General features: G+C 39.6%; 1 protein-coding gene across 1 annotated transcript; it reads left to right on the plus strand.

Annotated features, from left to right (window-relative positions):
- The first annotated feature begins 1,543 nt into the window (after positions 1–1,543).
- On the plus strand, positions 1,544–2,649 carry LOC140934245 (adenosine receptor A3-like). The gene has a single exon (XM_073383904.1). It carries the CDS (start codon positions 1,573–1,575, stop codon positions 2,647–2,649), a length of 1,077 nt encoding a protein of 358 aa, XP_073240005.1. The 5' UTR covers positions 1,544–1,572.
- Positions 2,650–11,660: the final 9,011 nt, after the last annotated feature.

Genomic DNA, 11,660 nt, shown 5'->3' on the forward strand with positions numbered 1-11,660 from the left:
TTTTTCCTCATTTTACGAGTAGGTCTCGAAAGTCCCCGGCTTACAGCATAATTTTTTAGAATTTGCCAGATAAAGGGTGTTTTGGATAGGTAACTCTTTACTTGTAATGTCAAAGCGCTCGATGTAACAGTTTCCGTGACTTTGTGAACCGATAGTTGCTTATTCTTTTTAGCAACAAACGAAGAAACTGACATTAACAGTAGTGCTTAATTAAGGCTCTAATTTAAAGCAGTTCCTTTTTAGATGTTTTAATCGCTGCATTTGTGATGAAACTTCAAACAAAACTCGGCGCTTGTTAAATTTCTCTTCAAAATAAGAAATCATCAGGAGAAATGCTCTCTTAATTTGCATCAAAACTGCCTCTGAAGTGGCCACTGTAGCAGTACAATAAGAGTTTCTAAAATTGCAAAGAATATTGTCTGTCAGTCAGAATATCCAGACGATCTATGAGTATTTATTGGTCACAGCTGTGTCGGATGGTATTAAATCACAGGAAGGTGAAAATGATATATGGTTAAATATTTGTTAGGCAGTATTGTTAATGAAAAGAGTCGGCGAAAACTCGTTGACAATTTTCATGCACATTTTCTTATTTGATTTCCAATCTCATTCCTAGTCTTAATCTTACTTGAAAACTTTGTCATATTTTTAAAAGCTCCGGATTTTATTTTTCCGACATGAAGGCCTGTTTAACGACCTTTTTAATCCATTAGTTACGAGTTAAGTGGCAGAAAGCTTTTTCATTTTATACAGAAATATTTCGTAAGTATCTTATTTCATCACATTAACCCTAAAACAAAAGAGATTCTCTCGTTTTGTTGCGTCGATTTTAAGCGTTAGTTTGCTCTTCAACCATCGAAGATTAACAATGATAACTGCAAACAAGAATACATGGTTTCCGCTGAAATATTCAAATTTCTCACACTGCACCGATGTTGCTGTATCAAATCCTATGTTTTGAACAAACAAAAGCCAATTTTCTTTGTTGTTTAACGATTCGTCTGCTTTCGAATTAGTGAACATTTTCTAATCAATCTTTTCAGAATAGCATTTCTGAGTCTTCAGTAATAACGTCATTGACCGTTTGCGAGATGGCCAAATGATTACAGCAATTTTAAACTGAGATTTTGTTATGAAATTTTGGGCGCGATCCATTCAACCAAAATTTCCGGAAATTTCGGTCCAAAACTCAATGGATCGGTTCGGTCCAACCGGAAAAGTTTCGAAAAAACAGGTCCACCTTTTGAGGTGGTCCTCTTTTCCCGGTCGGACCGGTCTGAATTTTGGTTGAATGGATCGCGCCCTTTGCCTTCACCAGTTGGTTTATTAACATTATCTGACAGTGCTTGTTAATGTCGTGGTGGTAGAGTTTGATTATTTCTCTGTCACGTGGACGTAACTTTTGTTATTAAGACATAAGTACTGCAAAATAACAACTTCCATCATCAGCGTTATTTTCCCCTAGAATGCATTAACTATTCATGCATCCAAGGCGATTCAATAGTCTCAAGTAGTAATCTGTGAGTTAAAGAGTGCTCCGGTAAGCATAGAGTGCTTCAGTTTGTTATAATTATGAGCGAAGAAGTCGATGAACATGGCCATGTTGAGGGTTTACCGACTGCGACATTTGCACTGGTAGCAGGAATTTGTAGCTCACTATTTGGTTTATTTGCAGCCTTAACAAACGGCCTTCTTCTATTTACAGTATTGAAAGATCCGTACAATTATTTTCGAGCGCGCGCGACCACGTACTTTATCCTTAGTCTTTCTTTAAGCGATCTTCTAGGAGGCTGTCTTGTGCAGTCAATGTATGCTGCGTCTATGTTTACCATCTCTACCGGAGGCCAAGCGCAGAAACTCTATGAAATCGCTCTTATTTTCAGCCATGTAACCACAAAGATATCAATTTTTACAGTAGTTGCGCTATCGCTGGATAGATTTTTAGCTGTCAAGCTTTCAGTGAGGTATAAAAGACTTATAACAGTGCGAAAAGTAATTGTTTGTAACGGTTTAATCTGGATTTTCTGCATTACCTTTGAAACTTCTCATTCTTTGGATGAAAATAAGGAAGTATTCCACGTAATTGATCTTCATCTTCAGACGACTATTCCATTGACTATCATGTGTGCCCTATACATCGCGACTTACATCGAATTTCGCCGTTATTCAAGAAACGTTTTTGTGCGAGAAAACACGGGTGGACGGTCACGCATTTTTCTTCGAAACATTAGGTTGGAGAAAAAGATTGTTTCTACTGTTGTTTTAATTATCATTGTACTCTTCATATCTCTATTGCCGTATCTAATTGTGACAAATTTGCAAGAACGCTGCCAAGAAGGACTTAGCGGTGAATGCAGCGAGCCAGGGTTTTTGCTTACTAAAGCCCTCTCCGTACCGCTGTTGTGTGTTAGCTGTGCTTTGAATCCGTTTCTCTACGCTTGGAGAATACCACATTACAGGCAAGTTTTACGTTTAATTGGGGGATGGATTTGTCAGAGATTTCGCCTTAGGAGCCACACTGTTAACACATTAGCGTTAAATATTCTAGCATCTGCCAGTTTAGTGGAACAAAGAATCCCAGCTGTTGGCCATCTTGAGAGAAGACGATCAGAAGAGATTGTAAACGGCGATTGTGACTTGAGAAATTAAATTAAAACTTCACGATCATTAATCCAAAGTTGTGGCAACAATCAAAGTCACAATTTAAGAATTTTTTTTCTCTCTGTTTTTTTTTTAAACAGTGGTTACACTACTTTACACCTCTAAGCGAGGATGAAAGAAAAATTGGCTAACGTGCCCCATGCTGCGAGTCAACTCAAAACATCCTTTTTAAATATTTACCATGACTGCTTTTATTTTAAAGCTAGGCTGCGATCATCGTCGAAAATTTTTTTTCTGTAAAGCAGAAAAATAGGAATACAGCCCTTGATCGCAGGTTATTTAACTTAGCGCCATGAATATCATTAAGTTAAAAAACTGAGTACTGAACGTAGTGAGCAATCATGATCTATTAACTTACTCACTGAAGGCATGAAAACTTTTAGCTTTATTTAAAAGCCTGGTCTTCACTGAGACGCAAGCATTGCATGCGTTATTAAAGAGGATGGACTTGATATAAGCACTGATAAGTTTCAACACAAGAATATCACAACCTTGCGTTCTTCCTACTCTTATGATTATATATATCACGGCCTTTATTCTCACCTCGCTCCGCATAAAGCTTGTTATGCTCATGCTTATATAGTCGAACCCCGTGTTACGGACACCCGCTCAATACGGAGAGACAACACGTTATTACGGACCGTATTCCTTGTCCCTGGTGAAAGTAAGGCCTCAAATTTTCTCTAAATTCAACCCGGTTTATACGGACACTTTCTTTGGCCCTCTCAGGGAGCTTAAGCATCGAGGACGGCAAAAAAGCAATAGGTTTAGATTAGCAAAACAACAACTTTGCGCATCCATCACGTTTTTTTTGTACATTTCTTAGCCGTTGTTGCACGACTGCAACGTGAAAGTGCCTAAATTCACGGTTTGTCGAGGACGGGAACACAAGGCAACAACTTTGTTTTTTTTTCCTGAACTTTGATACAGTCCTTTAGAATTCAACTCCAAAAACATTTGCCAACATTTGACGAAGTAAACGAGATGTAGTAAGCGCGATAAAGTTTGAAGCAACGCGAATTCACTTTTTAAGTGAGGTTTTTGTAGCCGTCGCCGTGGTTGTTGCTTAAGCTCCCTATTAACGGGCTTAAACTTTACTGTGCGCCAATGTTGCTCCAAAGTCGGACCTGATTCAATATAGGTTCGGTACATGAGGGGAGCGGCGTCTGAACCGGGCCTAACTTATGTTTGGATTATGCTTTTGCTTAAGCTTGTGCTTTCTTCGTTAGTGAGGAGGTGGTTTTAGACGTTGATACAATTAAAGGGGCGCGCAACGACTGTTTTCTGTAAAACAGCTATTTGGAGAAACAAATATTGTCTAGAATTTTCTTTTGCTCCCGGACGGCTAAAAATTTCTAGATGAACGTTCGATTCATGTACAATTTTCGAAGCTTATCAGTCTAATAAATTCCCTACTTTTTTGTGCAGTAAAATTTTTTATATTTTAATACCCAGGTCACACTATCTTAGAAAAGGGAAACCTAAAATTTTCGGATTCTAAAATGTGATAGAAGGAGGAATCAGAAAAATTTTCACTTTCGTAAAATGTTGAATTGCACCTAAAATTTCCGGCAAAATATCACTGAAGTCCTTGTAATTTCGAAAAGACTTAAGTTCCCCTGGGATGACCGAACAGAGATCTAAAAGTACTTTGGATAGCCTAAAAAGTGTTTTCAAAGTATTTTGGAAGAAACCGCCGTTGGGTGCCCCTGAAATTAGTATACTAAGAGATGTTGGGAGAATTAGACTGATTGCAGAAGTCGTTTTATCTCCTAAACTAGGTAATCTTTAAGAAATTATGCTAGCTGTTGTTTTTACCGTGGGAAATAAGTTCAGCTTAAAGATGCTTTGTGAAAATCATGCACTTGTTTATTAGCGAATAGGCAAATTTTAAGTGACATGCGTTGAGTGAAAAACAGAATTGATTCTGAAAGGATTTGGCTGATTCAACATACATGTAGATCAGATGTCTCATATGACATTTGAACAGTATAGCTGCTAAATCCTAGAGCAAATGGTTCTCGAGTTTCGGAACTTTGCTGTCGATCAGTGTCTGGAAACCTAACGAGTCCTTTATATACGAAAAAGAGGCGAATAAAACGAATGCAAATAGTAGGGGCTGAAGGGATCTATAAGGTCCCATCATTATTTCAAGCAATATTCCCTCATCACGTAGACTGTAAATTAATAGATGGAAAAGAAATGTAGTTGAATAGTTATAGTCTTATTAGCAAGTGGTAAAATTGTTGAGGTAGTACTGATTAATTTAGGCCCAGTGCAAAGGTCGGTCTTTTCATGTACCGAATTTAATTCCCTTTTTTAGACCCAAATAACATGACAAGTTCGACGGTTGATTCAGACGTCAAAGTTCACTAGTCGGGCTCAATTCATTTTCATGATGTTCAGTGATTTAAAATGCTTACAAGGGAAAATAAATTTGAGTAATTTATGCATTAGTTGTTCGGCGTATGATAGGTTCGACGTTTTTTTGCACTTTGAAACGTAGTCGCTCCACAGACGCCGTGTTGGCTACTCGATGTTAATTCATGGGTCGACCCAAATTAGACATGTCGCACTTTTGTATTGATTCAAACTTCGATCTCTTCATCTACTTGATTGAAGAGATTAGGTTCAGTACATGAAAGATCAACTTTTGAACTGGGCCTTAGAGTTATAAACATAACGAGGACAATGACAGCTGGTCTTTAATTGTTCGTTAGGCGAAACGGCTGGGATACGTCTGACGGAAACAAAACATTTTAAAATCATGGACACTTTTAGTTTTTGGCCATCTTAGCTTAAGAAGAAACAAAAAGCACACTGCTGTGATAAACATAAGGAAATGTAAACGCTTTTCTGGAACAAAATAAAATTTTAACTTGACCTTTCGTATGTTCCCTATGTTCCAAGAAACATCTTCCAATCAGAAGTATAAACCGTCGAATAATTGTTTTATCATTCGATCTCCAAGTTTGTTTTTTAATGAATAAATATCTGTGGGAAGCGAAGCAATCGGCTATTTTTCAAGCAAGAGCGATCGCAAGAAGGAGAAAAGCGTGGTTTCGTGTACGCATGAGCAGAATATTATTTTCAGCGGCTCCTATTGCAGCCAAACACAGTTGAACGACGACATTGCGCACGAGCAGACCATTATTTATAGGCAGTTATTTGCAGGTCACGTGGTGGGCGTTGGCCTATGAAAAGAAAGAAAAATTTGCATCGAATGATAATAGCAGAAATTTAAACGTAGTCTAAGTAACTAATTTATGAAACAATAAATGACACATATAGAAAAGAAATATTGAAAAGAATAAAAATGTTATAGAAAGAAACAATTTAGATGACATACAAATTTCCTACCATATGTCATGTATTGTTTCTTTAATTAGTTACTTATTCTACATTTAAATTTCTGTTATTAGTCAACGGTTCATTCTTCTGAAGATGTATGTTGGAAGAATCATACGAAACCGCGTCAAGTTCAAGTTTTATTTCTTTTCAGCGATGCGTTTAATCTACCTTATTCTCACTTAATTTCGCGAGTATTAAATTGTGCGAGTTTCGCGATTTGGAACGAATCGCGAAATTTGATTCTCGCGAAATCTAAAAATCCCCCAAAATTTACTAAAAACTCCTTATAAATCCCTAAAAATCCCGAAATTAAATACTTGCTTAATATGGCTCATGATTTTTCGCAAGATTTAATACTCGCGAAATTAAGTGAGAATAACTGGTATAATCTTTTTAGTTTATCAGGGCAGAGTGTCTTTTGTTTCTTTCTAAAATAATTCTCAGCAAAACGTAGGTGCGATAGAAAAATAAAATAAGGGAAACAGCTGTCATTGCATGTGTCATTAGTGACTGCAGGAGCCCTGCAGTTTTTGATAGGCTCCTGGTGACTGCTAGAGTTTGGGATATCATTACATTTTGTAAAATAGAGTTTGCTGTGCTGTCTTGTGTACAGGAGGGTTTTTCTGTTTTATTCAACAAATCCGCATCGTTTTATTTTTACAACGCAAACATTGGATACCATGCTCTGCTCGACGCCGAAAATTAGGGGCGATCTATCCAATATAATACCCTCATTGGTAAAACTTTGTAGAAATATGATGGCAGTTCAGTTCAGTGCTCTTCATATCTCTATTGCCGTATTTAATTTCTATTTCCGTATTTTAATGTCTAGTTCAATGAGTTATTTAATCTTTTCTTCCAACTTTAATCTCATGCAGAACGGAGTCCTCCGCATCGGCTGTGCTACTGGCGTCACATTGGGGTCGATGTGGAGTTGTACTGCTCGGTCTTTCAACTTGCCAACGCCGCTGAAGACATTTGGGTACTTCTGTTGTAGGATCCCACCAATGGTCTTTGGGCCTGCACTTACTGTAGCGATGCCAATCCCTATTTTCAGTACGCCTAGACTAGTTGCAGTGTCTTTTCCCAGAAGGGGGTCTCCTTCACCATTGATCACACGAAACTTGGCACTAGCAGTGTTGCGTCCTGCAGAGACTTCACAGGAGAGAGTTCCTATCACATCAAGTGGTGTCTGGGATGCGTAGGCATAGAGTTTCCTACTCGAGCGAGCCGATTCACACTTCACTTTGTTTTTCTTCAACCACTCCCATGTCTCTTTGTCAATGATGTTAGTGCTTGCTCCAGAATCTATGATCATGTTCAGCTTACAACCTCCAACGGTCACTTCAATTTTCTCCTCATTCCTTCCTCCTACAGTAAAAGCATACACTGGTTCCTCTTCTTTGTCGTGGCAACCAAACATATTTGCAGCACCTCCCTTGGGGTTCCTGTGGCCTTTCGTTTGTTTTTGCTTTTCTCCACCTTTCTGCTTTGTCCTGCACTGCTCTTGAAAATGTCCTTCCAGCCCACAGCGATGACAGAATTGACCTCTTGCTGGACAGTTGGAATCTCGACTCAAATGTCCGGTTTTTTTAGTTTTCTCACGGCCGGTTTTGGTACCTCGTGACTGATTTCTCTTGCAACGGCCTGTCTTTGTTCTCTGTATGCGGTGTACACTGGCTGAATTCTCTCCCTTTTCTTCTATGGTCATTGTAGCAAGCTGTGCGTCGACTTTTTCGCAGCTCTCGGCGATTTGAAGCGCTCTAGCTAAAGTGAGGCCTTGACGTTCTTCCAGGAGTTTTCGTTTTATGTACGTGCTGGTGCACTTGCAGAGGATTTCATCACTAATTTGGTTGTCTGTGTCTTCGCCATAGTCACAATCTTTCGATGCTCGTCTGAGTCTGGTTGGAAACTGTCGGATTGTTTCCCCTGGTACTTGAGCTAGCTGTCTGAAACAGTGTCTAGCATACGTAGTGTCCACTATGGAGCAAAGTATGCGTTTAGTGCATCAACTGCTTTCCGGTAATCTTTCACATCTCCCGTGTTCGGTAGGGTAAGAAAAAGATCTTGAACATCGGGTCCCGCGAGATGGAGCATTAATGCACGTCTTCTCTGCCTGTTGTTCGCGTTGTCTTCATTTACAATTAAGCCTTTGCCGACTGCAAATAGTTCGACCGCTGTCAGCCACCGCTTCCATGGCAAGCCAAGCGTGTTTTGGTCCCCATGACAGTGGAATGTTTTGATATGGTTTCGTTCATTATCGTCTACGTTTCTCGCGAAATTTTCGTCTCGCTGACTTCTTGGGGTCTCGTTTTACCCTCGTCGGCAGTGTTGTGACCGATCTAGTCGGCAAATAACGTAGGATTACAACGGATTCAACCTAAGACGATGGCTTTATTCCGCCTACACGACTCGTGGTCCTTAATCCTATAGTCAGGCGTTCCAATGCCCTACTGGGGGAGAGTCTGGGTCCTAATATACAATAGTAACCACCACAGAACACAAATGATGACGTTCTGACGTAGATATAACGATCTTTTTAAAAGATGCTTAAATTTTTCTTTGATTTATATTCAGTTTCACGTCATATTTCTAAGCATTACTACAAGCATGGAAAGTCTCCATATTTTGTCAGCCCCATTTTATCTTTACCAGATACATTTAGCTTATCAAAAGGTTCGTTAACATATAATCTTCGTCTGACCTTGTAATAGCCTGAATAGTTGTCGTAAATACTCATCAGCAAAGGAGAATGACCATACATACGTAGATTATACAAACACATACGAGCTTCAGTGAGCAATATCGGGGTGAACTGTGATTTTCCAAGTCCTTTAGAGCTGAAAAAATGAAACCATCCATCCACAGTTAGGAGAGCTGGACAACAAAAAGGTTTTGTTGCTTTTTTTAAAGAAAATAACCCAAACAAAACTTTGCATTGAGATGATACAATCGTTATTATATCGAATCAACTGGCCTGCCATTTTGGACTTGGAGAGTGTGGGGACTGGACCGAGTTCCCATCTAATCCTTCTCCCGTTCCGCGAGAACTTTTTTGACTGTATTTGATCCTGAGCCTATGCCAACTGCTGAACACTTGTTCCAGAAGCTTAGCGGAGACAAATTCTTTTCAAAAATTGACCTTAGCAAGGGATATTGGCAGATAAGTATACCAGAGGAGGACATACCGAAAACCGCGTTTAATATGTAACACCTGACGGGTCGTACGAGTTCTTGAAGATGCCGTATGGAATGATTAAATCGGCGGCAACACTGAAGCGTGCAATGAAGAAATTGTTAGAAGATGTAGATGATGTCGACTTTTACTGGGATGATATATTGGTTCACACCCGTACGTGGGAAGAACACATTAGAGTCCTCAGAGAGCTGTTTTCGCGCCCTGTACAAGCTGGGTTGACTATTAGACCTACGAAGTGCCTATTCGGAGTAAACAGTGTGGATTTCCTGGGCCATCGACTGGAGCAAGGAATGATTGGTCTACATCAGGATAACGTGGAGAAAATTAAAGATGCCTTATGGCCAAGCACAAAGAAACAGTGCGGTCATTTATGGGTCTAGCAGGATACTACAGAGATTTCGTTCCCAGCTTCGTAAAGATCGCAGCGCCCTTATCTGATGTCACACGGAAAGGCCAACCCCATAAAGTTGAGTGGGGTGAAGCACAAGAGAAAGCCTACCAAACAATCAAGTCCTACCTAACAAGCGAACCTATTTTACGTCTCCCCGATCCAGCTAAAACCTATTTCTTACGGACGGACGCTTCTAACAATGGAATTGGTACAGTATTGATGCAAAGGCAAATTGTCAAGTGCGGAGCGCAACTACTCTACCATCGAGAAAGAGTGCCTAGCGACTGTATGGCGAATCAAGAGATTTCATCTATATTTGTAAGTTCTACCTTTTGTGCTGCAGACAGACCACGAGCTGCTGAAGTACATGGACAGTGCAAAATATACGAACGCACGACTCATGCGATGGGCGATGTTGCTACAAAGTTACAATTTCAAGGTGGAAGCCATTAAAGGATCAGAGAATGTTGGAGCGGATTATCTTAGTCGAGTAGAAGAGTAACCTGAGAGACACTGGACTAACCCTGTTGTACATTAGCTAACAATTAAGAAAGTTTATCGAGTTAGGTGCTGTTGCGGAGTCTTACTTCATGGAAACTACGTTCATTTTTGGAATAAACTTCTTGTTGCTGTTCCGACAACCCTGTGTTCAGTTTAGTTTGCAAGCTACCCGTCCTCTAAAAGATTACCCGCGTAAGACTCTGGAGGGTTCTAAGTTTTGATTTAACAATTGTGATTTTTCCCGCTTGTTTCACACTGAGAGGTCATGACACGCATATTGATTTTCTGTGGGTTTTGTTTCTGGTCTGCAGGATTGGCCCTCTGATCCAAAATTAACGCTCTTTATTGCTGCTAAATAAGGTTTTAGGTTGTTTAATTTTCTCCAAAGTGCCTCCTGGATTGAATAACTAAAAGCGATTTTCTTTTGTCCGCGAATGTGATGATTTCCTGTAATGTTTTGACACGCTGGTCCCACAACCTGGAATGTCAAATGAACTTGACGGGTTTTGTTTGCGTCCTCTATCACTGAAGAAACAAGTTTTAGATACAATGTTCTGAGCGTCGAATATTTCTTCGATTAGGCATTAGCTTTCGATTGGTTTCCAAATTTTTCATGACTTATTGTTAGAGCTGTTCTGATACGAAGTTCTTACACGTGGGACGAAGTTTATTTTCTAGTCCGGATTTTTTTGTTAGCACCTCTGCTGCTTTCCAGTTTTGATTTCTGCCGTGATTTGCTTGCATTTTAGCATTTTCGTTCGAATTGCGCGTTGACGTCGCTTCACTGGAATTGACCTTTGGCTGCTTGGATTGTTTTGTGCGACGATTATTCGCACTCCTCTGTTTGCCTTTTGCTGTTGTTTCTCTCTTCCTGCCGAGGTTCCAGTACCGAAATTGAAATATCATAGGATCGCTATCAACGGACTTCAATTCCTCCTAATAAACTGATATAACATCTAGAAAATCAGTCATTTCCAACGAAATCGTGGAACGTAGCTCCCAATCGGGACAACCTTCCAAGAAAAAAACATTTTCTTTGTTTACACCTCCACGCGGGACGCCACTATTTCTTGACAGCGCTGAATACAAGTTTGCAGACCTCTCAGGAAACCAATTTCCGATTGATTCAAGCGTTTAATTAGTCTAAAAATAACTTTGGTAAAATTCACATATCCCAAGGGCTAGACTGGGCGTTTCCGTCTCTGTCCCATTAAATGGCTCTTCCCATTATGGCTCCTGATAGAAAACTCTTTCCTTGTAATGTCAAAGCGCTCGATGTAACAGTTTCCGTGACTTTGTGAACCGATAGTTGCTTAACTCTTTTTAGCAATAAACGAAGAAACTGAAATTAACAGTAGTGCTTATTTAATGCTCTAATTTAAAGCAGTTCCTTTCAAGATGTTTTAATCACTGCATTGGTGATGAAACTTCAAACAAAACCGGGCGCTTGTTAAATTTCTCTTCAAAATAGGAATCATCAGGAGAAATGCTCTCTTAATTTGCATCAAAACGGCCTCTGAAGTGGCCACTGTAGTAGTACAATAAGAGTTTCTAAGA

This window comes from Porites lutea, chromosome 4, assembly GCF_958299795.1.
Source record: "Porites lutea chromosome 4, jaPorLute2.1, whole genome shotgun sequence".
In the NCBI taxonomy this organism is placed as follows: Eukaryota; Metazoa; Cnidaria; class Anthozoa; order Scleractinia; family Poritidae; genus Porites; species Porites lutea.

Bases quoted from the DNA above. Each gene is read 5' to 3' on its own strand.
- LOC140934245 (XM_073383904.1), top strand. From the start codon at position 1,573: ATGAGCGAAGAAGTCGATGAACATGGCCATGTTGAGGGTTTACCGACT.